Source organism: Rhamphochromis sp. 'chilingali', assembly GCF_963969265.1.
Source record: "Rhamphochromis sp. 'chilingali' genome assembly, chromosome: 13".
Classification (NCBI taxonomy): domain Eukaryota; kingdom Metazoa; phylum Chordata; class Actinopteri; order Cichliformes; family Cichlidae; genus Rhamphochromis; species Rhamphochromis sp. 'chilingali'.
In genome coordinates, this window is record NC_137940.1 from 19,634,651 (window position 1) to 19,661,101 (window position 26,451).

A 26,451-nucleotide genomic window follows, 5' to 3' on the forward strand; every position below is an offset into this window, starting at 1 on the left:
GCTTTAATTATGGGATGGATTAGCGTGCAGTGCTAATAAGCAGGTGTCTACAGCTGTAATGAGTTAATTGCAGTTTTGGATTATTCACACTATTCACCTCTACACTTGTTTATAAGTAGTAAATCTCTTATAGTTCTCTGTATGAATAAATGCAAATAGAGAAGTTCCAAGAACTGTATCAGTTAGAGTACACAGTTATTTCTGTATCATTCTTTATTATTGGAATGTGCTCCAAAAGTGTTCAAGGTGACATTCAGTTTCAGTTTTACTTACTTCAGTATATGGTGCCAAATTATAACAAGAGCCTCCGGTGCTTTAAACTGTAAACATCTACAGTAACAGAGAGAAAACATCAAGAATCAGATTATCCCGTGTGAGTAAGCACTTGATGACAATGGGAAGGAAAAACTCCCCCCAGGTAGCTCAGGTAGGGGCAGCCATCTGCTGTGACTGGTTGGGGGTGAAGAAGACTGTGTTCAGGTTCTTCATGTGCTTCACATGTTCACATCAATGATCAGGACATTCCTTTAACAGCTCTGGTTTTGCCAGAGGTTTCTTCCTGTTGAAAGGGAGGTTTTCCTTCCCACTTCTGCCAAGTGCTTGCTCACAGGAGGTTTTATTGTAGGGTTGTTACCATACAATATAAAGTGCCTTGGAGGGACTGTTGCTGGAATTTGTCTATATATAACTGAATCGGATTAGATAGAACTAAACTGAACTGAGTTGAATTAAATTAGTTATAAAAGTCCTACAACTTTTCTAAACGAAAAAAGTGGGTCAAATGTTATTTTTTGAGAAATGATAACTGCATGTCTTTATAATACTGAGAGGATTGCATGGCCTCTGCGCCCTGTCCCCATTCCTGAAATGACTGGATATAAAAATAGACATAGTTACGGTGATGTCATTAGTTGGTTTGGGAAATCCAGTTTTCACTTATTTTTCACTTTAAATCATGACATTTAGATTTTTGGGAGGTCAAAAGAAGTTTTTGAAGACTTTTCTTGTCTGTATGAGACAGATGTTATAGTTTCTTTGACTGTTGTGCTAATGTTCAATGATGTTAGAGGGCACAGTGAAGAGAAGACCAAGCTGAACGGCTTGAGGCGTGTAAACCTTTTTCTGCCGGGCCACACTCATTCCCGGAAATTTGCTGAGACAGCCAGTCTTTTTAATTTAACTTGTTAAAATTGACTCGATGTTAAAATACCCTTATACAAGTCAAACAGATGAATGATCACCTAAATGTTTAAATCTGACACGGAAGGACAGAGATCTTCAGCTGGCATGTTCTTAATTCGTAGTGCTCCCTAAGAACGTCCATATGTATGTTAGACTGTATTTATAAACTCCCTTTTTTCTCTTCTTTCTGGAGGTGCGGCAAATTGCACAGACTGTGACTTTAAAGGATTGACTCAGTTAAGCTCTTCAGTTGTTGACACTTGGGCCATAATTAACTCACACTGCCAGGTAACCATGCTCTGTGTTTCTATGTGTGCATTTGGATTTATCTCCACGACACTAAGCCTTTAGTTCAAAGTGTCAAGTGAAATCTTATTTAGATGTAATATTTTCTTATAAAGTTTAATGAGCAGATAGAGTCTACATTTAAAAATAAATAAACCGGGGGGGGGGGGGAGTTCAGTTGAATGTGAAATGCTTCCTACAACAAAATCTTTACAGGCAATAAGCCAGTTAAGTGTGATAGTGCATCAGCACCAGAGTCACTTAAAGGCAGCAGCACTTAAGGGCATAATTCACTTCAGCACAGCATTGCCAGTTTTCAGCAAACAGTAGCAATGACTCGCCAAGTGCTCTTTTTACTTTCTCTAAAGGTTTGAATTCAATTATAGTCTTTTATTTATTTGAAAGTGTGCAGTGGAACAGCATGTAGTATGTATGTATGTGCACAGTGTCGTCAAGTTTGAGTCAGACTGACAGAACCAGATTTAAAATGCATTTAAATGTAGTTTCTAATGATAACAGTTATCTCCTGTTGATATGATGTAAATGTTTGTAAAATGATACCAAAAAGAAAAAAATGAGCAGTGCATCAGAATAGACCAGAGGTTCTCACAGTACAGATTTAAGGGCCTACTAAAAATTCACAAGTCAAACCTTTTCATGCAGTTTGTCAGGTATCTGTTCAGAGATGCTGGTTTTTGGGGGGGTTTGGTCATTGTCATTGGTCTAAAGTTCTTCCAACCTTTAATCAGTCAACCTTGACACTAGCTGTTTTGTGGTGAAATCAAAGAGAAGTGCTGCCCTGGTCTCTCTCTGTGCTCTATATAATAACAGTGCATACTTGCCAGTAGTAATACGATGGCACCTGTCCAATATGGCGGCCAACCAAACCGGTTTGACAACCGGTTTGACCGGTTTCGTGCGTGTGCGCATGCGCGTTCAGTAATTCGATGGCACTAGTCCAAGATGGCGGCCAACCAAACCGATTTGACCAGTTTCGTGTGTGTGCGCATGCGTGTTCAGGTGTGGAAATACCACAGGGGATCAGAGGGGTTATATGAGTTTATGTGTTTTTAACGGGGTTTTAATTTAATCAAACCATAGGGTTTTTAATTAAACTATTTTTTCACTTAGGTGTATCGCAACATTCAGTTATGCATGTGTTCTTAAAAGCAATTCTTTGTTTCTTGTTTCATTCTTGGCGGAGTGGAAGCTGTTTTGGTTCACAGTGCGCCTTAACAAAGAGGGTGTGCTCTAGTCAAAAGTGTTGGTAATAGTGTTTTAATCACACTAATTTTCTAAATCTGACAATGTCTCAGCTTGCAGTGAGGCATGCATTTTATTTTATAAATGGCACAAATGGGAATTTCTTCTGAATGGGTGATGTCAGCATGTTCACAAGCGTTTCATTTAATCAAACCCCTAGTTTTAATTTAACTAGTTTTTACACATCTACTGGGGTTTCTTTCCAGGGTTGATGCGATCATTTTATTTAAAAATCGGGATTTCGGAATGTTGAACTAAGAGTGAGACAAAGCCAGCCAGCTAGTTTTTAACACAGTAAATGTTACAAATAGCATTCAGTCCTTTAGAAAATAAATGCTATAAGCAGCCAGTATCGCTCTTTTCAAACTAATCGTCTTTTAAATACACTCATTTTGTGATTCCGGTGTCACACCTTGCACCGATGCAAGCATTTTATTTAATTAAAAACGGATCAAACGGGCCATTTCTTCTGTAAGGGGTTTCATGGTTTCAGAGTAGTTTTTAACACAACAGATAGTCGCAAATAACATTCAGCAAACGCTACAGTGATACTTCTAAAACGCTGCACACAATGTCGTCTTTTCACCCAAAGCAGCCAGTATAGCTCTTTTCAAACTAATCGTCTTTAAATACACTCATTTTGTTGACAAAGCCAGCCAGCTAGTTTTTAACACAGTAAATGTCACAAATAGCATTCAGTCCTTTAGAAAATAAATGCTATAAGCAACCAGTATCGCTCTTTTCAAACTAATCTTCTTTTAAATACACTCATTTTGTGATTCCGGTGTCACACCTTGCACCGATGCAAGCATTTTATTTATTTAAAAACGGATCAAACGGGCCATTTCTTCTGTAAGGGGTTTCATGGTTTCAGAGTAGTTTTTAACACAACAGATAGTCACAAATAACATTCAGCCCTTTAGAAAATAAACGCTACAGTGATACTTCTAAAACCAGTCGCCCAGACCCGCTCCAACTTTTCAACAGCTGGCTAATTGTTTGAATTTGTTCAGGATTGTAAAAGCCCACCGTGGGTATCACTAGTTGAGAGTACCATGCGAACAAGGGCCCAGCCTATTGTTTAAAGTGGCCGGTATTGGCTCTTTTTGTAATTCCTCGACAAGGTAAATGGGGCAGGTCTACCAGTCGGGTGGCGACCCCGCCTATTGTCTGAAGTATCGGCTCCTTTGTAATTCCTTGAGAAGACAAAAGCCCTGAAGGGTCTCATTTAAATTGATTGGAGACATACCTTTTCTTTTTGGAAACACCCACCCTATATAAAAAAAACACGCTCAGAGCCCGAAACCCTGAGCCATTTACGCCTCAAGATTTGCTGCAGAGCACACCATTTTCTTTGCGATCATCAACACTAACATCGTTCTTTATAACATGGCCATCGTAAACGGTAAGTAAAACAAAACCTATTATTGGATTTTTAAAAAGTGTTATGTTAACATATTATAGGATATTCAAACTATTTTTTTTCCCTAAAACAAAAGCTTAATTTTTAGGAGTTCGGGAGAACGGCCCAGGGCCCTTTTCTTTAGAAACGGGCGCTTTTACAGCTGGAACTAGTCCTCTAACAGGCACAAGGTGTGTACAGCATTACTGGATTTTAAAACGTATGTATGTTTTAAACTAGCGATTGTTTTAAATTATGTAATAACGTTTTTGTTTGTTCCAGGGTTAACAAACTGAGCAGGAAAACATTCAGACACCGCGACCACAGAGCCCAACCTTACATCAGGTGTGTATACAACGGGATGTATAGTTGTGTATTATTTTTTCAAAAGAAAAAAAAATTAAAAAGAGGTTTAAACAATTACAAATGTTCTAAACTGACCGTTTTACACCTACAGAGCCACGCCAGAGAACCGGGTGTGTGGAGAAGCAGGACCATCCCGAATAACGCACACTACAAGGTAAGCATAGGCATATATAAATTAGATAAAAAGAGATAGAGAGGGAGACACGCTTATTCAGTTTGAAATGGGTACATGTATAAAATGTTTTAACACATGTCTATCTATCTTCACAGACTGCAGAACAGCACCCCTCCTCATAATGATCAGGACACCGTACGATTCCAGACGTTTTTGGAATGTTTAAGCAGTATCGACCTCCCAGAACAACAAAAACCTGGAGCTTTGTGCAACAGTGGAGAGTCAGAACAGATCTTCATCAGCGAACCTGCAACACCCCCGAGTGAGTGGCTACCTCGCGATTTCTCTGATGTTTTTGAGTACAGTATATCAGATTTTGATCTAGTTCATATACCCACCACCCCAGAATGTGACAGAAATAGCATTGATTCACACATAGATTTCGAAGAAGGCGGCATAACAGACTCTCAAATATCACCGGCGTATGATGCTTACATGAAGCTTCCAGACGCTCAGCCTGCTGAACAAAGTCATATAGCTTCAATAGCTGATAAATTATGTTTGATTGAAGCTAGACTCAATCAATACCACCAAGAAGCACAGGTACAAAGGCAACAGTTTACCAAATTCATAAACAAAGTGTGTAGTACATTAGACAACATCTGCTATGTTCTATTTAAACCCAGATTCCTTTTATAGTTTGCAGTGAAATTTCTTAAACCATTGTTTAATGGGACAGAAGTACAAGTCACTCTTTACTAACACACTGTAGATAAGTTTATTGCTGAACGACACAGCTAGCAGTCCCACACACTCTTTAGATTTTTGAAGTTTTGTGTGTGATGGTTTTGCCTCTCACACCTTACCCCTTTCTCCCAGTATCACAACAGTATGACTCCCAAAGTACGACTCAGTAAACAAACAAGGACTCTAAACTCAGAACAGAAAGATACAGTTGAAAGATTAGTGATATCTTTTATGATGCGTAATAAACTACACCCTCTTCTTCTCTGTATTTATGTTGTTTGTGTGCATGCGTGCGTGCGTGCGTGCGTGCGTGTGTGTGTGTGTGTGTGAATGCCTTAGAAGTCAAAGTATACATTAGCCATACTTACAAAAACATTTTTAATTTCATTTAGAACTGAGATTCTAAGTTGTAAGCAGAAATCGTATGCTCAACCAGGAGTATGTTTCCCCACTTTCACAATGCTGAGGCATCAAATCCATGATCCAACAGATGGTTTGTCACATGTGGGCGAGAAGGGCAAGCCAACCCTTACTTACACAACCTCACACACTATAGATTTTTAAAGCTCTTGTGTACAATGGTTTAGCTAAAGATATAACTTCTACTTTTGATAAAGATCACTCCCTCTGCATATTTCTTAAGAAATGAAGTGTCTTTACTGGGATATTTATTGTCAAACTATGCGATTTTCCAAATGTGTGTGGAGTAAAATGTTGTGACCAAGAATCATTCAGGATTAACAACACAAACTGTTTTGATAGCAGAAACAGTCTGTCTTATAGTTCCCATACTTTACCGCTAGTTTTACAAACACATTCTTCTTCATATCGGTTTAATTGGTTTTTTATGAAACTGATTTTTAATAGTACAACCAAGGTCTAACTTTTCCTAGCTCCCCAGTATAAATGCAAGAATTTTGCAGACTTTATTGAAACTGTCACAATTTAACACTCAATGCCATAAACAGAGTTGATCCATGTTTCTATGGACAGTGTTTCATACATCAACAGCTCTGAAAATCACTTTTAAAGTAATGTAGAACATGATCTCTCTCACTCTCAGCGTCTCTAAAAAACCCAGCAAACTGACAATCACCTCTAAACAAGGGGTCAGTTTATAGGCTTTTTGTTTGTTTGTTTGTTTTGTTTTTTATCAGCCGCAACACCATGTAATGCATGGATGTTAGACTCTTTCACCAGACCATGTTGCTAGCCCAACCACCAGGCTCAGGGTCTCTGAACTCTAACCCTGGCTCTGGCTGCCAAATGTGCCTCTGACCCTCTTGTGCCTGTTCACCACCAGACTAAGTTTGTACTCTCACCTACTAACATTATTTTATTACAGGGCAATATTCAGCTAGGTTACTACTTTGACTTTCTTACTTTGAGCACATTTCCGAGCCCATACATTATCAAACTTTTACTTGAGTATTTCTGACACCAGCTATACTTTTACTTAAGTAAAAAAAAAAATGCCTGCACTATCGGTGTAAAGCTGTCTTTAATTCTTTAACAGTTCATGCAACAATTATAAATTAAACCTGCACCACAGCTAACTCTTTTTCATAACCAATAACAGGTGTATTTCTTAGATCTACAGAAACAGCCAAAACACTCTGCTTGTATAATGCCATATTCTCTCCCAGCGTACCCTTGTCTCACAACAGGGTGAATCCCAAAGTACGACTCAATAAACAGAGACTCTAAAACCAGAACAGAAAGATAAAATTGGAAGATCAAAGATTAAGGTTTGTGTTTTTATAGCACAAAGTAAACTGTCCTCCTCCTCAGTGTGACGCAGGGGTGCAGAGTCCATCCTTCTCGCTGTTTTGAGATTTAAAAAAAAAAGGTTTTGGAGGAATGAGACGGCGGTCTTGTTTTAAAATAACAGAAGGTGGGGCGTGATCCTGAAGTGGGATGATCTTAAAGGGCGGGTAGGATATGTAGCGTTTGAAATGCAAAACGTCTCCTTATCAGCTGGAAATATTAAAGCCAGAACTTGCAACATGATACTTTTTACTTCATGTACGGGGTTTCAAAAATAAATTTTATTTCAAGTAAACAAACTAATACATTTGATTCAGGTAAAACAGATCATCACATTTATTCTTGTAAAGGGTTTTCTAAAAAGTTTTATTTCATGTAAAGCATTTCCAAGGCTGTTAGCCGCGTTGCCCTGTATTGAACTTATTTACAGTTTGTCAGTAAAGGGTGACATGCACTTCTGGCCCCTGTGTTGAATGAGCCCATGTTGGGTTTGTGAATTTGACACCTTAAGGTTTTGAAGTTGGGGATACATGCTCCTGGTGAGCACAAGATGTCTGATATCAGCTTGACATCACAGTTATAAATGGAATTCAAAATGTTTTTGGAAGTATGACTAACGTATAATCTGACTTCTAAGGTACGCACACCAAGGCCTAGAAGACAAGGGGACAGTTTACTGTCTTTAATTAAAGAATTAAAGACAGCTTTACACCGATAGTGCAGGCATTTTTTTTTTTACTTAAGTAAAAGTATAGCTGGTGTCAGAAATACTCAAGTAAAAGTTTGATAATGTATGGGCTCGGAAATGTGCTCAAAGTAAGAAAGTCAAAGTAGTAACCTAGCTGAATATTGCCCTGTAATAAAATAATGTTAGTAGGTGAGAGTACAAACTTAGTCTGGTGGTGAACAGGCACAAGAGGGTCAGAGGCACATTTGGCAGCCAGAGCCAGGGTTAGAGTTCAGAGACCCTGAGCCTGGTGGTTGGGCTAGCAACATGGTCTGGTGAAAGAGTCTAACATCCATGCATTACATGGTGTTGCGGCTGATAAAAAACAAAACAAACAAACAAACAAAAAGCCTATAAACTGACCCCTTGTTTAGAGGTGATTGTCAGTTTGCTGGGTTTTTTGGAGACGCTGAGAGTGAGAGAGATCATGTTCTACATTACTTTAAAAGTGATTTTCAGAGCTGTTGATGTATGAAACACTGTCCATAGAAACATGGATCAACTCTGTTTATGGCATTGAGTGTTAAATTGTGACAGTTTCAATAAAGTCTGCAAAATTCTTGCATTTATACTGGGGAGCTAGGAAAAGTTAGACCTTGGTTGTACTATTAAAAATCAGTTTCATAAAAAACCAATTAAACCGATATGAAGAAGAATGTGTTTGTAAAACTAGCGGTAAAGTATGGGAACTATAAGACAGACTGTTTCTGCTATCAAAACAGTTTGTGTTGTTAATCCTGAATGATTCTTGGTCACAACATTTTACTCCACACACATTTGGAAAATCGCATAGTTTGACAATAAATATCCCAGTAAAGACACTTCATTTCTTAAGAAATATGCAGAGGGAGTGATCTTTATCAAAAGTAGAAGTTATATCTTTAGCTAAACCGTTGTACACAAGAGCTTTAAAAATCTATAGTGTGTGAGGTTGTGTAAGTAAGGGTTGGCTTGCCCTTCTCGCCCACATGTGACAAACCATCTGTTGGATCATGGATTTGATGCCTCAGCATTGTGAAAGTGGGGAAACATACTCCTGGTTGAGCATACGATTTCTGCTTACAACTTAGAATCTCAGTTCTAAATGAAATTAAAAATGTTTTTGTAAGTATGGCTAATGTATACTTTGACTTCTAAGGCATTCACACACACACACACGCACGCACGCACGCACGCACGCATGCACACAAACAACATAAATACAGAGAAGAAGAGGGTGTAGTTTATTACGCATCATAAAAGATATCACTAATCTTTCAACTGTATCTTTCTGTTCTGAGTTTAGAGTCCTTGTTTGTTTACTGAGTCGTACTTTGGGAGTCATACTGTTGTGATACTGGGAGAAAGGGGTAAGGTGTGAGAGGCAAAACCATCACACACAAAACTTCAAAAATCTAAAGAGTGTGTGGGACTGCTAGCTGTGTCGTTCAGCAATAAACTTATCTACAGTGTGTTAGTAAAGAGTGACTTGTACTTCTGTCCCATTAAACAATGGTTTAAGAAATTTCACTGCAAACTATAAAAGGAATCTGGGTTTAAATAGAACATAGCAGATGTTGTCTAATGTACTACACACTTTGTTTATGAATTTGGTAAACTGTTGCCTTTGTACCTGTGCTTCTTGGTGGTATTGATTGAGTCTAGCTTCAATCAAACATAATTTATCAGCTATTGAAGCTATATGACTTTGTTCAGCAGGCTGAGCGTCTGGAAGCTTCATGTAAGCATCATACGCCGGTGATATTTGAGAGTCTGTTATGCCGCCTTCTTCGAAATCTATGTGTGAATCAATGCTATTTCTGTCACATTCTGGGGTGGTGGGTATATGAACTAGATCAAAATCTGATATACTGTACTCAAAAACATCAGAGAAATCGCGAGGTAGCCACTCACTCGGGGGTGTTGCAGGTTCGCTGATGAAGATCTGTTCTGACTCTCCACTGTTGCACAAAGCTCCAGGTTTTTGTTGTTCTGGGAGGTCGATACTGCTTAAACATTCCAAAAACGTCTGGAATCGTACGGTGTCCTGATCATTATGAGGAGGGGTGCTGTTCTGCAGTCTGTGAAGATAGATAGACATGTGTTAAAACATTTTATACATGTACCCATTTCAAACTGAATAAGCGTGTCTCCCTCTCTATCTCTTTTTATCTAATTTATATATGCCTATGCTTACCTTGTAGTGTGCGTTATTCGGGATGGTCCTGCTTCTCCACACACCCGGTTCTCTGGCGTGGCTCTGTAGGTGTAAAACGGTCAGTTTAGAACATTTGTAATTGTTTAAACCTCTTTTTAATTTTTTTTTCTTTTGAAAAAATAATACACAACTATACATCCCGTTGTATACACACCTGATGTAAGGTTGGGCTCTGTGGTCGCGGTGTCTGAATGTTTTCCTGCTCAGTTTGTTAACCCTGGAACAAACAAAAACGTTATTACATAATTTAAAACAATCGCTAGTTTAAAACATACATACGTTTTAAAATCCAGTAATGCTGTACACACCTTGTGCCTGTTAGAGGACTAGTTCCAGCTGTAAAAGCGCCCGTTTCTAAAGAAAAGGGCCCTGGGCCGTTCTCCCGAACTCCTAAAAATTAAGCTTTTGTTTTAGGGAAAAAAAATAGTTTGAATATCCTATAATATGTTAACATAACACTTTTTAAAAATCCAATAATAGGTTTTGTTTTACTTACCGTTTACGATGGCCATGTTATAAAGAACGATGTTAGTGTTGATGATCGCAAAGAAAATGGTGTGCTCTGCAGCGAATCTTGAGGCGTAAATGGCTCAGGGTTTCGGGCTCTGAGCGTGTTTTTTTTATATAGGGTGGGTGTTTCCAAAAAGAAAAGGTATGTCTCCAATCAATTTAAATGAGACCCTTCAGGGCTTTTGTCTTCTCAAGGAATTACAAAGGAGCCGATACTTCAGACAATAGGCGGGGTCGCCACCCGACTGGTAGACCTGCCCCATTTACCTTGTCGAGGAATTACAAAAAGAGCCAATACCGGCCACTTTAAACAATAGGCTGGGCCCTTGTTCGCATGGTACTCTCAACTAGTGATACCCACGGTGGGCTTTTACAATCCTGAACAAATTCAAACAATTAGCCAGCTGTTGAAAAGTTGGAGCGGGTCTGGGCGACTGGTTTTAGAAGTATCACTGTAGCGTTTATTTTCTAAAGGGCTGAATGTTATTTGTGACTATCTGTTGTGTTAAAAACTACTCTGAAACCATGAAACCCCTTACAGAAGAAATGGCCCGTTTGATCCGTTTTTAAATAAATAAAATGCTTGCATCGGTGCAAGGTGTGACACCGGAATCACAAAATGAGTGTATTTAAAAGAAGATTAGTTTGAAAAGAGCGATACTGGTTGCTTATAGCATTTATTTTCTAAAGGACTGAATGCTATTTGTGACATTTACTGTGTTAAAAACTAGCTGGCTGGCTTTGTCAACAAAATGAGTGTATTTAAAGACGATTAGTTTGAAAAGAGCTATACTGGCTGCTTTGGGTGAAAAGACGACATTGTGTGCAGCGTTTTAGAAGTATCACTGTAGCGTTTGCTGAATGTTATTTGCGACTATCTGTTGTGTTAAAAACTACTCTGAAACCATGAAACCCCTTACAGAAGAAATGGCCCGTTTGATCCGTTTTTAATTAAATAAAATGCTTGCATCGGTGCAAGGTGTGACACCGGAATCACAAAATGAGTGTATTTAAAAGACGATTAGTTTGAAAAGAGCGATACTGGCTGCTTATAGCATTTATTTTCTAAAGGACTGAATGCTATTTGTAACATTTACTGTGTTAAAAACTAGCTGGCTGGCTTTGTCTCACTCTTAGTTCAACATTCCGAAATCCCGATTTTTAAATAAAATGATCGCATCAACCCTGGAAAGAAACCCCAGTAGATGTGTAAAAACTAGTTAAATTAAAACTAGGGGTTTGATTAAATGAAACGCTTGTGAACATGCTGACATCACCCATTCAGAAGAAATTCCCATTTGTGCCATTTATAAAATAAAATGCATGCCTCACTGCAAGCTGAGACATTGTCAGATTTAGAAAATTAGTGTGATTAAAACACTATTACCAACACTTTTGACTAGAGCACACCCTCTTTGTTAAGGCGCACTGTGAACCAAAACAGCTTCCACTCCGCCAAGAATGAAACAAGAAACAAAGAATTGCTTTTAAGAACACATGCATAACTGAATGTTGCGATACACCTAAGTGAAAAAATAGTTTAATTAAAAACCCTATGGTTTGATTAAATTAAAACCCCGTTAAAAACACATAAACTCATATAACCCCTCTGATCCCCTGTGGTATTTCCACACCTGAACGCGCATGCGCACACACACGAAACTGGTCAAATCGGTTTGGTTGGCCGCCATCTTGGACTAGTGCCATCGTATTACTGAACGCGCATGCGCACACGCACGAAACCGGTCAAACCGGTTGTCAAACCGGTTTGGTTGGCCGCCATCTTGGACAGGTGCCATCGTATTACTACTCTTGCCTTGTTGCACTTGTGGGCAACAATCAATTCAACTTAATTCAGTTTTATTTATATAATGTCAAATCAAAGTCACCTCGCTGTGCTTTATATTGTACAGTACTGACCCCACAATGTCAGAAGGAAACCCCATAAATGGCACAGAGGACTGTCACTGTCACTCGTCAGCACTTTAAGAAGCCTGAGAACAGACACTTTCGCAATGATTCCAGCCAACCAACCCAAGCATAATTGTATTAAAGTTATTATTTATCATGTGGTGCCATAGCCCTTCTGCTGACATGACAGGGAGCCAAAACTAAATCTCAGATATTTTTTACTTAACGTTACTTAATTTGTCAAGTTGTATTTAAGCCCAGATGTTTGTTCAACCCATCTAATTAAAAGTTCATATTTCAGTTGCACCGTAATTGTTTTATTATAATTTTTTTTATATCAACAGCACCACTATCATGGCAGTAATTAGAAATTGTAATAAACTTAATTGGAGGTTTACTTGTTGTGGCAGGAATTAGTCTGGAAAGGAAACAGACTTAGTGAGTAATTAATGATTATTTAACCACTACAGATGCAACTATTTCTGCCAAAGAACAATATCCACTAACTGTCAGGTCTGGTAATGCAGCTGTAATATCCTCTGTGTTAGATACTTTGTGGGGCTGGACAGCCAGGCTTCTTTTACGTTAGTTCGCTCAGCAAAACCTAAAATCCCAGTCAGAGATAATGGGCATTGTGACAGTTTAGCAACTTTCTTTGTTAAACTGGCTTTTTCCTTTAGGTTTGGTTTGTTTCACGTGTCATATGATAGTGATGGGAGGTCCAGCTGTTTTCAAAGATTCAGCTCTTTTGGCTCAGCTTCCATAGAAGAGTCTGCTCTAAGAGCCATTTGATTTTAGCCTAATTTAGCAAAATGTAATAGTATGTGTGTTGGGAAGCAAATTTGGATTCAGTGTTTTCATAACAGACATGTTAAGACAGAAACTGTTACTGTTGCTGTCTTAATAAAATAAAATAAAATAAAAATCAACTCAATTATCTTTATTCATTTACTACTACTGTGGAGAACATACATGTGGTTTAAGGCCTGGACAAAGGATTGAAATCGTTTGTCCTCAAACTCTGCAGGTGCAGGTGGTGATTGGTTCTTAGATGTCTGCAGGTTTGTTTTTGACACTGCTCTAAAGGACATTGTCTTTTTTTACAAATTCAGCTCCAGCTTTGCATTTCAATATCTTATCATGTTGAAATGCAGCCAGTTCAATTTCTTCATTTTCTCCCAATGTGCCTGCATTTAAATCTGGAGGGTCATCTTTCTGTCACTCCGTCAAGCTTGTCTCCATCACTACACAGGCTGTGTCATTGCCACCCTTCCTACTTTGACATTATGATATGATTCTTTTCTGTTTTTACATCAGATTGGCCGCATGGTGTCTCCATCAAAATAAAGTCCTGCCCCTGCCTTCATGGATTCCCAGCAGAGCTGAACAGCATGAGCTGAAGATTCATCTCTCCCTGACAGAAGTCTTCTTGTTCATTACAAAGAATCAGTTCTTAGAGCTGTCTCATTCGCAAATGACACAAAAAAACTCTGACTTCAAGCTTGATATAGTTCTTTAAGCCATTAATCTTAGTACCCTTAGTTGCTAGATATTGGCTTCATGTATTTGCAGAAGTATCTCCAACACAAACTGTAAAAGCTGCATACAGGGAACCACTCACTGCTGTTTATCCTGCAGGATCTCACAGGGAAAGAAGGGAAAATAAGGGAACCACAGACAATAATGCTTTGATTTATCCAGAATATATTTTGTTCAGATATTGTTTTCATCACAGTGGGATTGTGCTGGTTTCAGTGGGAAAAGTATGCAGGTCATCTAAATAAAAAGTTGTCCGTTCATGAAGTGTGTCAGTATTTTATAATTATGTCATGTTTCTGTATCATCTGTCTCCTGTTAGAGCCTCTTACCCAAACATCAGCCTGTTTAATGCTCTAACATCTACAACATCTTAAGTAAATTATATTTCACTGTTTTCTCATTAATAAAAGAATATTTACTGCATCAGTTTGTCTTCCATTATATCTGAAACATACAAGGATCAAATCTTTTACTTTATTTTTGGGATATTGCCCTTAAATATAACTCAAGCTTTCACACAGTGCTCATTGTATATTAATATGTGCGTGTTAGACGGTCACACAGGTATAAATGATATGAAAAAGAAATACATACTTCGTGAAATTTAACTCAGTTGTCAAACTTTTTTTTAAATGGTGTATATATAGTAAAATATCAATAATGTAAATCCTGTTACATTTGTACCATCAAAATGAAATGAGACTCGTTTCTAGAGCTACACAACATTGCCAATTCTCTGAGCCACACTGCTCAAAACATTTTCCAAGAAGTTTTATCAAAATTAGGTTCTTCAAAAGGCGTTTAAAAAGTGCTGCTTTATCTTTTACAAAGTGAAGCTTCAGTAATGATGAATCAGAATCAGAATACTTTATTGATCCCTGGGGGAAATTATTTTTTGTTACAGTGCTCCATTTTAAACCAACATTAAGACAAGACAGACAATACGCTAACTAAGAATAGTACAATATATACATATATATACATACATACATACATAAGTCACTTATAAATAAATATTTGGAAAAGAAACATGTGTAGCTGTAGCAGCAAACAGTGTGTTAAGTGGATGCGTTGTACAGGGAGATGGCCACAGGCAGGAATGATTTCCTGTGTCGTTCAGTGGTGCTTTTCAGTAATCTCAGTCTCTCACTGAACGAGCTCCTGTGACTGACCAACATGTCATGGAGTGGGTGGGAGGTGTTATCCAACATTGTCTTTATCTTGGACAGCATCCGCCTCTCCGACACCACCTTGAGGGAGTCCAGCTCCATCCCCACAACATTGCTGGCCTTACGGATCAGTTTATTAAGTCTGTTGGCATCTGCGACCCTCAGCCTGCTCCCCCAGCATGCAACAGCATAGAGGATCGCACTGGCCACAACAGACTCATAGAAAATCCTCAGCATTTTCTGGCAGATGTTGAAGGACCTCAGTCGCCTCAAAAAATAGAGACGACTCTGGCCCTTCCTGTAAAGTGCTGTGGTGTTTTTAGCCCAGTCCAGTTTATTGTCAATGTGAACTCCAAGGTATTTATAGTCCTCCACAATGTCAACACTGACCCCCTGGATTGAAACAGGGGTCAAGTGTTTCCTGGTCTTCCTGAAGTCCACGATCAGTTCCTTAATGTCATCATCTTCCAGCAGGTAAATAACAGTTTCAGGAAAACAGACAGCAGGTACTGATATGGCCACCAGCCTTTATTTTTAGCCTCAGACTTATGAGCATTATTAAAAGGAAAAGTGGTGAAAGGCTATGTGCTGCACTTCTAATGAAATGGCTTAATGTCCCGCTGCAGCCACAAAAGAAAAGAAAAACTTTTGTCCTTCGTTCCCCTTATGATGTCAGACTTTCCGACAGATCCTGCACCGGGTCGGCTGATTCTGCCTTCATTAGTTTGATTGCATAAGACTGAGTCACACATACACAGTCCTTGCAAATATTCAATCTCTATGAATATGAAACATCTTCTCCCCACTAAACTGCCCTCTCTTAGTGTTTATATTTTTTCCAAATTGCTATCTTTGCTATTTTAAGATTTCACTTGATAGCTTATGCAATGTGCAGGCTCAATTGTCCTCAATGATTCTGTTTTGGGGGGGGGGGGGGGGGGGGGGGCTTGGGCTCTTATCATCAGGAGAAGCACTTGTGTCTGTGGGGGCATGTGCATGTGTGTGTGGTGTGAAATATTGCATGAATATGAAAATTGCTCCCATAAATAGGCTTTACTTTAAGTTCTGAGAAACTTTAATTTCAACCCCCCCGTGGCATATGAATCTCATCTCCACATCTCCTCGGAGGATTCTCTCAGCGACGCTTGCTCTCAGTTGCTTTCCCTATTTTTTGTTTTTCTGTCGCTGTTTCTTTTCTCTCTTCATCCATCTTGTCTGTTACCCGACCTTTTCGCTTCTCCTTTCTAAGTTTTGCTGTCACATTCATATCTCCGAAACTCTATCGCTTTCTTTTTGCTGTCATGAATGAGTTGCACAGAGGTCACACAAGTACAATAGCGATGCTCCGGCCACAAATGCCAAATGGGGGAAAGTTGGAAATCAATCCACTTTCACCTTTTAAACAGCCAGTGGACGATGGACTGTCTGGGCCTTCGTGCGCAGTCATTGGTGTGCTTCATGTTTGCTTTGGAGAGTCAAGTCAGTGTGTAAGATTGTCAGTGATTGCCAATATCACAACTTAAATCTGCTTGTCTTACATGGAGGTAGGACAGACAACTCAGTGACAGAGGGAGAGGGGGTAGGCTGGAGGATGAGAGGGTTAAGAGACTTCACACTGAAGAGACAGCTGAAAAAGAAAATGAGGCTGAGCAATGGAGGGAAAAAATTGGCTCCCCGAGCTTCAGATGAGCACATCCACTGAACAAATATTTGACTGGGCAAAGTTCAGAGCTGACTCTGGAGTTTTTGATCGTAGAAAGAAAGTTTTCAGCAGACAAAAGAAAAGAAAAAAGAAATGAAGGAACAAGAATATTCAGAGAACTCCGAAGCAAATGGATAAAAATGGATTGAACTGAATCTAAAGGTATTATCTGTTGGGACAATATTACATGTAAGAAAATTCAATAACAATCTTGCAAAGATATTACCTTTGAAGATTCCATTTAGCTAACATTAAATTAAAATACACATGACAGCAATAATGTGGAAGAGTGGTGTGCAGATGTCCCAAGACCTTAACATTTAGATGAAGACAGAATTATAAGCTATACGAGGTGTTAAACAGTGCAAGGCAGTTTAACACAGCTTACACCCTTATTTGAAAAGGTCAGTTTTCAGGACCCTGGCTATTGTTGTCATTATGAAAATTTCTTTTTTGTGTGTGAATAGAAATAACTGATCCTTTCTAAAGAAAACGGACATGCTGGTTGAAACAAACAGTGATGACATGGACTTTGTGTCAGGGAAGGGTTGCCCCAGTATAGAATCCACATGACCTGGTGGATACATGTATACAATGTATAAGACACAGAGAAGATCGAGTAAATGACAGAGACATTACCTTTGAAATCTACTGACCTCAGCAGCATTTCAATTTAAGTTGACTGGCTGAGGGGAGAAGAAGATTGAAAAAGCAGTGGCTCACCTCCGAATGCACACCATCACTCTATTCATACAGGAGATCAGAGCTGCAATAGCTGAGAAGAAATACTGGTGCTATCATGATCTCTCTCTCTCATGACTGTGTGTACATTTGGTTGGGAAAAGTCTTTAACAATATTTTTTGTCTGTATTTCGATTTTCTGTAGCTTTCTATATCTCCCTCTACAGGAAACCCCAGGGTTTACTCTGCATCTTTTTACCTCCTCTGCTTTCAGCCTGTTCTTTTTCTTATTCCCCTTCCTCTCTCTTGATTTGCTGTCGCTCTTCTCTCCTGTCTCGATCTGTCTCCTTCTGTCTGCTGCTAAGAAGTTTCTTTCTTTTAGAACTGTTATTGCTGTTATTGGAAAAAATCACATCTCACGAGGTGACACATTTGCGCCTTGACTTTTTCCTTTCAAACACACATAACACACAGACTAACCCTGTAACAATGCTGTGAATGTGCATTAAGGTATAATTTACCAAGATTTTCAAAGAATGGTCATTTTTTGTGGCCATTAGAGCACTTCATGTCATATTTATCTTTGGATTAAAACCCCCTGTTGTTTTAATCCAAAGAATTCAGCTGTGACATGGGTCTTACATGGATTTCTTATTCTACACTTCTACTGTCATCAGGTCTCGGTGAAGGACTGTGGTTTCAAATTTGATCAAAAACAAAAATTGAACATGTACTTAAGTATTCACAGCCTTCACTCAAAACTTTGCTGAAGCAGTTTTAGCAGCAATTACAGCCTCAAGTCTGAGTATTCAATTAAGTTTCTCCTTTGCAAAGCATCTCAAGCTCCATCAGATTGGGTCTGGATCATTGGTGCATAGACGTTTTTAGATCTCTCCAGAGATGTTCAATTGGGTTCAAGTCTGGGCTCTGGCTGGGCCATTGTAAGACATTCACAGTGGTCCCAAAGCCACTACTTTGTCTTTGTCCTTTTGGAAGATAAACCTTTGCCCTACTCTCGAGGTCGAGAGCAGGTTATCATCAGGGAGATATCTGTACATTGCTGCATTCATCTTTCCCTCGTCCCTGACTAGTCTCCAAGCTCCTGCTCCTGAAAAACATCCCCAAAGCTCGAATCTGCCACCACCATGCTTCACTGTATAGGGATGGTATTGGCCAGGTGATGAACAGCGCCTGGTATCCTACAGACGTGACCCTTGGCATTCAGGTGAAAGGGTTTAATCATTTCTTCATCAGAGAATTTTTCTTTTTATAATCAAAGTCCTTTAGCTACCAAACTGCAGGTGAGCTGTGTATAGGAATTTCTTTCACTTATGTATTAATCACATTATTTTATTGTATGATGCCTTGGTGCCACTGGATTTTAACATGTTCACACTCATACAGTAAGACAAATGGTGGGGTGTAGTAAGGAAGTTGGAGGAAGCAGACAACTCCACAGGAATAATCTTTTGTCTCTTCGAGGACTCTGGGAGGTAGCAAGGTATGGTGTTATTTTTGTGCCACTGTTCTGAGCGCACGTAAAAAAAATTTGAGCGCACGTAAAAAAAAATTGCAGGTGCAAGTGTTGCATTTTGAGGAGAAATTTATTTTGAGCGAAGAAAAGCTAAATTTGAGTGAAAAAAATCCATTGCTGCATGCAAAAAATGTATTTCAGTGTTTGCTATCCACACACACACACACAATAGCAGCCCCTGTCGCTCAGTTTTTGCATTTGCGCTCGCTCGCAATGTGTTTTGCAATAAATATTTCTGTCCTGTATCACCACATATCTTGTCTGTTTCCTTTTCTCTGTTGTGAAGTTAAGCAAGACTTTTTTTGTCTCGCTGGCCTTTTAGTTTCGTTGGTAAATGCTTTGTGGTCTTCACATTACTTACTTGGTACTAAGTCACACAAAATGTTTACCTTGCAACTAGTAACTGTCTCAAACACACTCACAAACAATTAATGCAAATCTTAATTATTACATATATCAAAGTGCATTAAAATATTTACACTTTCTAAACAATACTGAGTCAGTAAAATATCAGTGTAAGTGAACTACACACATGCATTAATTATGCACTAATCGTTTACTAATATTTGGTAGTGTATTATGAAGTGTTACCAGAATATCTTTCAGATGAGAGATGGAGAGCATTGGTTTCAGCAGTGAGACCAATTGTATTGACAGCACGACTGTTTTTTTATTTTCATGGGTTGAGAACTCAGAATGTATTGCATCTCTGCTGGCTCTCCACAAGACAGAGACATTGGTATGTTTTAACAAGGAGTGGTCCAAGGGTGAGTCACTGCATTATAAATTTTAAGTTTGAGTCCTTCATTGGAAAGGCCTATGCGCTTGTGCCTTAAACAATTTATATCCCTGGAGCTGTTGCTGAGGGGAGGAGTACAGGTTGTATAAGCTGAAGATGTATGGAAAGTGCAGCCTGCTGATAGAAATATGGCTACCACTGTCCCTGCTCCATTAGCAATGCCCTTCAGCAAGCTTTAATAATAAGAAGAGCTATGAATCAACACCATGCACTTTGGCTCTGAACACATGTGTCGAAATCTCTGAGGTCATGACTGGGTCAGTCACATAGATGTGGTTGTGTGTCATTGTCGTTAAGATGGTCTCCAGTCAAATGAAAAATGCACTGGATGCTACATAAGAGAGAAACGTCAGCTTATGTTCAGACTTCGTACTCATTTTTGTTGTTGCTTGAAGTTTTTAAAACCTTTTTGACATGTGTGCCTGGTTGCTGACAGGCAACAATGACCCAGTGAGTAGACTCAGCATTGAAAAAGAAAAGAAGAACAATACTTTTACTAAGCAAACTCGAATGTACATGTTTATATTGAGATGAAAATACAGTCTCAATAGTTCAGTTTTTTACAAAAAAGAAAGAAATTAAGTGATTTATTTGGAATCTTTGGTTTGCTTCCTTGTAAGGCCAACACTAGGTTAAGTGGATATAGACATAACTAAATGACTTTTCTAGTCAGAGACATTATGAGGAGAGGAAATGGCACTCAGCAAAGTCATCCATAAAATTTATTCTGTTTATCTCGGTCCAGGTCATGTGATCAGCAGACTAAGCAGAGGTGCCCAGACCTCCCTTTTCTCCACATCCAGTTCTTCATGGGTGATGACCAAGGCACCCGACAGGTATAATCCTTCCATCATGTCCTGGGTTGGTCAAATGGGTAGTGAGACACCAACTGAACCAACTGTGCTATTGTTGTGATGGATGTGAAAGGTTAAGGTTCACTCCAGTTTCAGCACTTTGGTGGCAGGTGTGTTTACTCATTATTGTCCCATGTCCATCTCTGCTCATAACAGTAAAGACAAAGGTAATTGTTGTTTTTCTTACCTAACCATATCCATCATGTAAATGATATTGGCAAGCATTTAGTGGTCTGGTAGAGTGGGTCAGTACATGGACAATGTCAGAACTCTAGATTAACACATTAATAACACTGATAACACTAATCCTAACCCAAATACACTTATTACTATCACACTATGCCTTTTTTATTCTTTTTAAAATTTGTTCCCTCAAATCCTGGCAATCAGGAGAAAGTATGTAATTGGGGTAGTAGTTATCAAATCATTAAACCTGAAAAACATAACAATATATTAACATGTTTTGCAAAAAACAAACAAACAAATAACTGTTTCTTGTCTCCAATCTTGGACATTAACACTTGGGATTGGGGTGGGGTCATGTTGACTTAAAGAAGCTATGATGTTAGACATAGAAAAAGTATAACTTGGTTTTTAAACCTTTTAAAAGTAATGTTAAAGATTGACTGTATCAGTTTTGAATGGTAAGTCTTACAATTTCTGGTCCCAGTAATCACTGAAAGCAAAACACTGGACCTCTAAGAGGCATCGCAAAGATGGCTGTCATAAGATTTGCTCCCACTATGGTTTGTTTGAATAAGGCACAAAGAGTCAAACTGTAGTTTTGCAGTTTCAAAAATTAGCAAGACGCTGGAAAAACAATGCATATGCATCATACAGTACAGTATAGCAAGACTACCATCTGAAACAATGAACAATCATAATTCTGCCTGCTACAACTGCTGGACAGGACATGCTAAAAAAGACTATAAAACAGATAACACAGTTATTCTGAACAACAGCTTTTCACATATGCTAAATACATCTGCCATTTGGTCAAATGATAGAAAAGGGTAAAACCTGGAATCAGTGTTGCAATAATGATCCGTAAAAAATACAGTTTCTCAATAAATATCCAGTGATTTCGATTCATTTATTTGTTGGCTTCCACAATGAGCTCATAAGAAATCCTCTTAATATTTAAATTTATAGAATATTAGCAACCCCTTAGTGTTAACACCGCCACATAATCACAAATGTTAGAGAGGACATGAACTCGGTCTGTATAATGATAGGTAGAGTTATGCATTGATGTGGTGCACTTCTTGTAAACACTATATTATAATGCTGATATATTGGCGGGTCAGGGGTGGGGAAATCCGTGAGCTTGTATGTAGTGTGTGCTCGTTCATCTCCGCTGCTTTGATGCCTGACAGGAGTGTCATGTTGTGCTGAGGCAGGTTATTGGCTAGTACTGGGATGGGACCAGTCCTTCCTTGGGTGATCTGTCGTTTATTTATTTTAAATGTCTTGTATTCTCAGGTTAGGTTTAGGTTTATCTAAAATGCTAAGAGGGCATTAGTTATACTCAGGTTATGAATGCAGCTTTGGAAACACAAATTTAAAAGTCATGGTGATAGCATTCATAGTATATTGTATCAGCAATGCACAACTATTTCAGACTTTTGTTGCCCTTTTGCAAAAATGTTTTCATACAAATTCATATATTTATTTTAAAAAGTGTTCATATAGTTATTTTTAGTCCTGAATTCGTTGCATACCTGCGACAGCAAAAGGATCCATCCATGAGTGTCTCAAAAGCTAGTAAGTTACAGTCATGCACATGTTACAATACTGTAAATTTCATTACACGTTCATAACTCTTAATTATTGCAGGCACACCAAAAGGAAATTACACTGTTTACTTTTCTGCCCTTCAGATAGGTAAGCTGCATGCACGAAGACACAGTTTATTAGTTGTGATGAAATCATTTATTCTTAGTATAAATCTCCTCCATCACAACTATGAGGCCACTTTTGATTGCTGTTAATAAAAATCTGTTATTCAAGTCTATTTTCGGGCATGTTTTACGTTGATGTGTGCATATTTTTGCATTTTATTACAGTGACAAATTGATTATCAGTTTAACAATGTAAAACATTTCCAAATAACAAAGTGTATGTATGTAGCAAAAAGAGTATTAGCAGGTCAGGTTCAGAGTGTTCCAGATAACTGGCTTTATTTCGCTTTAATTATTGTCCTTACCCTTAAAAACAATCAAAAACAATATCCAGAAAAACAGTTTTGGTCTTCTCCAAAATACAGAGTTCGTGTAGAGTTAGGGTTAGAACCTATGATGTCGTGTGTGATCTCAGGGGGTTAGTAACATATTTTAGGCCTAAACAGACAAACTCTTTAGTGTTTTCTGAAACTAGAACATAGAGTTAGTCTAAGTAGCTGTTGTTATTACTTCCTTATTTGGGAGGACTATTGTAGGGTTCATTAAGGTCTTATAGAGAAATATATATTTGGTGCTAAATAAAGCTGCGGTGATGACTGATTGTTGAGTCATTATTTCATGCAAATTAATGCTGATACTGATGTTTGTGCTGATTGAAAAATGTGTAGCCCTGGGGCCTACGGTATCTCAACAGATCTTCTCACAGCTACATTAGTTCTCTCTTTCTCCTCTGCTGACTTTTTTTCCACAGACAGCTCAGCCACTTCATGACTTATTGAACATGCAGGTTGGTTTGTTTTCACATTACAACTCTGTCAACTAACACGGCTGAAGTGTCCGCTCATACTTTGATAATAACAAACCCAAAAGCAGTATAGCAGGACAGGCAAGCAAACCACTGATTTCTGCTCAGGTTCACCATTGAAGTTAAAGCTATAGACCACTTTATGTTACTGCTACAGTCACTTCAGTGCTGCAAATATTAATCCCACTATTCTGAATTTCATAAGGCTATAACTGTGCAATTAGCTATTCAGGATTTAGGAAATTAATTGTTTACATGAATTGATTCACCAACAATCATTAAGTCACGGTGTGAAGATCCTCATCCATTTCAACTGCCAAACAGTCACTACATTTTGTAATTGACTTCAGTGACAGTGAGCTTCTCTCTCTCTACTGTGTGTGTTGGCCCTGCGACTGACCTGTCCACAGTGGCTGTGTTTTTGGGACGATTGTCCTGCTGAAGCATCCACCTTTGTTTCATCTTCATCATCCTGGCAGATGGCTGGAAGAATGTCTCGGTACATTTTCCCATTCATCCTTCCTTCAAGTATATGAAACATGCCAGTGCAGTTACACTGACAAAGCACCATAATAGTTTAGAAATTATTCTTTATATTTTCAGTAAAAAGCTGCAGTAAAAAATTCTTGATAGAGCTCACTGGCTTTACCCATCACGAGATGTTTCTTGTGTGACACCCTGGTAATAAGACACCTTTTCATAGGCCATCAGTTGGGACTGAACCGACTGATATTAAGTTGCACTAAGTGGCAGGATTGCTTTCTAATTACTGATAGATTTCAGCTGTTATGCATCTCCCTTTTGTCATGTGTTCAATACTTTTTCATTGTGTCCTCTTTCATTACTTTACGTCATTTATGGATAATAATTTATCTGTGCTTTGATTTCTTTGCATGTGTGAGTTGGATGGATTCTCGTCTGATGAGACTTCCATGCCATTACTCCTTTAGAACCAGATTTACTTGGAAAATTGATGTTCAATACTTATTTTAACTGCTGCATGTGTTCATTACATGATGCACACTGCCCATAAGTTTGTTTGTTTTTTTTCCACACACAATCAACACAATACAATTTTATGACCAAAAACGTCAAAATAATTAAAAGTTCTGAGAAGAAGTGATTGTCGAGGTCTTTACATTGATGCTATTGTACATAAAATTGTGGGATTTTATTGATTTTCCAAATTATGTGAATAAATACTTTGGCTTGTGCACCACTGGGTAACACACATTTAAATAGATACCTGGAGCTTGAAGAAGTTAGGCCTGGGACGCATGGCCAAAATGTACATTCACATCATACCAACAACATTGTGAACACAAGTGTTATTTTAGCATTGACAAAATTGCAAATAATCAGGAAAGATTGAATCAAGCAACACTGAGGGGGATTCAGGATCTTAACCCTGCTATTTAAAAAATAAAAGCTCTCTTCAAATTGCCTCAGCGTGGAGCAATGCCCCCTTCTGGTGGAATAAAAGTCTTTAGCTTCAGTAAGAATAAATTTTCTCAAAATGTCTGATGATAGGCTACAAAATCTCTAATCTCCCAAATTGTACGCAGATTGTCCATCCTCCTACATTTCTTCTGTGTGTATATTTGTGAACATGCTTTAACTCAGATCGCACACCTACACAGGCTGCAAGCGTGTGTGATGGTGAGAATGTGATTGCATGTGTGTGCATGCTTTACCAGTTAGAGAACATTTGTGCAGATGGTGTGTTGGTGTTTGGATGGATCTGCCATGCTAAAGCTGCTACTCTTGATAATTACCATAACTCACTGATAAACTGTTAATTATTCATTCAAATACATTTACTAGGGGAAAAAATGTTGATGAAGAAACTGGGTGAAATGATGACAGCGAGATCTTACTGGAAAGTACTTTACTGAGGATCAGCTCCATCAATAACTTTCATTGCCTGTATATCAAAAAGTCATTTTATTCAAAGCTTAAATTACACAGGCGAATGTTTAAATTGTGTTTGTCTGTGTCTTTCTTTTTTTAATTTAGAATATGTAAAACATACATCATTTTCTTTGGGATTGATCAAGTTTTCAAATTCTGATTCTGATTTTAGATTTATTAATTTACTGATGTGCCAAAGTAGTCGCCTGGGCTTCAGAGTTTTCAAAGTGCAAATCATCAGGCTCATGAGTTCAGTAAGTGAGATTCGTATCCACTCATCTGCCTTCATTCCTGCCCAGATTTTTAAGGTCCTAGTTCATATCACTTCCACAAGAACACTGAACATTGAGACTGAATGACTTGGAGAAAGATCATTCTGCCTTGTGGACCTGCCTCTTCCACATCTCCACGTCATCATGTTCACTCATCCATGAGAGTCTCATCCAAGTCGCTACCTGTTTCATCTCTACTAACACTCTGGAGGCTCCTGTCCTACTTCCAACTGGGTGGGACTCCGCTCTGCTTGTTACTTAATTGAAGACAGATTGCCAATAAGCTTATCACTTAAACGCTGCTTATGTTCATTTCCTTTCATGTCTCTATGTTGGAATAATTTGCACATATATACAAGTACTTTGAGAACTTTGGTGTGTAAATCATCATGACTACTCTCTAACCTGCTGTTCTGATCAACACGTTCCTGTTTATCACCCCCCCCCCGCACTAATCAGTTTGACAGTCCTGATGATCTCACTTTTTTCTGATGTTGCACTTGTCTGGTTAGAACTGAAATGGATGTGGCTACACTGAATGCTGATGGCACTTTTTAACACACGCATGGACTTTTTGAAATTCAGATCGGTTCTCTAATTCATACAGCATGTTGAGATTCATACAGTTATTTTTATTTACACTGTCATCTGAAAGCCCGAGGCCAGCTTTGCCTCTTTGACTCTCTACAAGGACTGTTAACATTGCGAAAAAGCCAAAGGACCATGATGAAGATCTATGCATTTATTGATGTCGATTTCTCTGTATTAATGTGTTATGCTATCTACCATACCTCAATCTGGATTAAACTTTA

The 26,451-nt window shown here is 38.5% G+C and overlaps 2 protein-coding genes across 5 annotated transcripts; one reads left to right on the plus strand and one right to left on the minus strand.

Moving 5' to 3' along the window:
• The first annotated feature begins 2,044 nt into the window (after positions 1-2,044).
• Positions 2,045-5,696, plus strand: LOC308408646 (uncharacterized protein). Of its 2 annotated transcripts, none has more exons than XM_080901011.1 (5): positions 2,045-4,135; positions 4,242-4,323; positions 4,415-4,477; positions 4,590-4,652; positions 4,769-5,696. In XM_080901011.1, exons 1-5 carry the CDS (start codon positions 4,120-4,122, stop codon positions 5,310-5,312), a joined length of 768 nt encoding a protein of 255 aa, XP_080757137.1. In that variant the 5' UTR covers positions 2,045-4,119; the 3' UTR covers positions 5,313-5,696. The 2 variants fall into 2 exon arrangements, 1 of the variants encoding a protein (XP_080757137.1); XR_013973823.1 differs by having other exon boundaries at positions 2,138-4,135; positions 4,230-4,323; positions 4,769-5,614.
• Positions 5,697-5,991: 295 nt separating this feature from the next.
• On the minus strand, positions 5,992-13,776 carry LOC308408627 (uncharacterized protein; the record flags this gene model as incomplete). 3 transcript variants are annotated; one of them, XR_013973817.1, is made up of 6 exons in its annotated part: positions 10,548-13,763; positions 10,360-10,453; positions 10,206-10,268; positions 10,031-10,093; positions 9,748-9,914; positions 5,992-7,184 (listed from the first exon to the last, which is right to left on the minus strand). XR_013973817.1 is itself a non-coding variant. In XM_080900986.1 (6 exons), the coding sequence occupies exons 1-6, from the start codon at positions 10,561-10,563 to the stop codon at positions 7,048-7,050; spliced, it is 528 nt and encodes a 175-aa protein (XP_080757112.1). In that variant the 5' UTR covers positions 10,564-13,773. The 3 variants fall into 3 exon arrangements, 2 of the variants coding, with proteins under 2 accessions (XP_080757112.1, XP_080757111.1); XM_080900986.1 differs by having other exon boundaries at positions 10,360-10,441; positions 10,548-13,773; XM_080900985.1 differs by lacking the exon at positions 5,992-7,184 and having other exon boundaries at positions 9,371-9,914; positions 10,360-10,441; positions 10,548-13,776.
• Positions 13,777-26,451: the final 12,675 nt, after the last annotated feature.

Bases quoted from the DNA above. Each gene is read 5' to 3' on its own strand.
- LOC308408646 (XM_080901011.1), top strand. The intron at 4,324-4,414 runs GTGTGTACAGCA...TGTTTGTTCCAG, and splicing joins AGTCCTCTAACAGGCACAAG to GGTTAACAAACTGAGCAGGA. The intron at 4,653-4,768 runs GTAAGCATAGGC...CTATCTTCACAG, and splicing joins CGAATAACGCACACTACAAG to ACTGCAGAACAGCACCCCTC.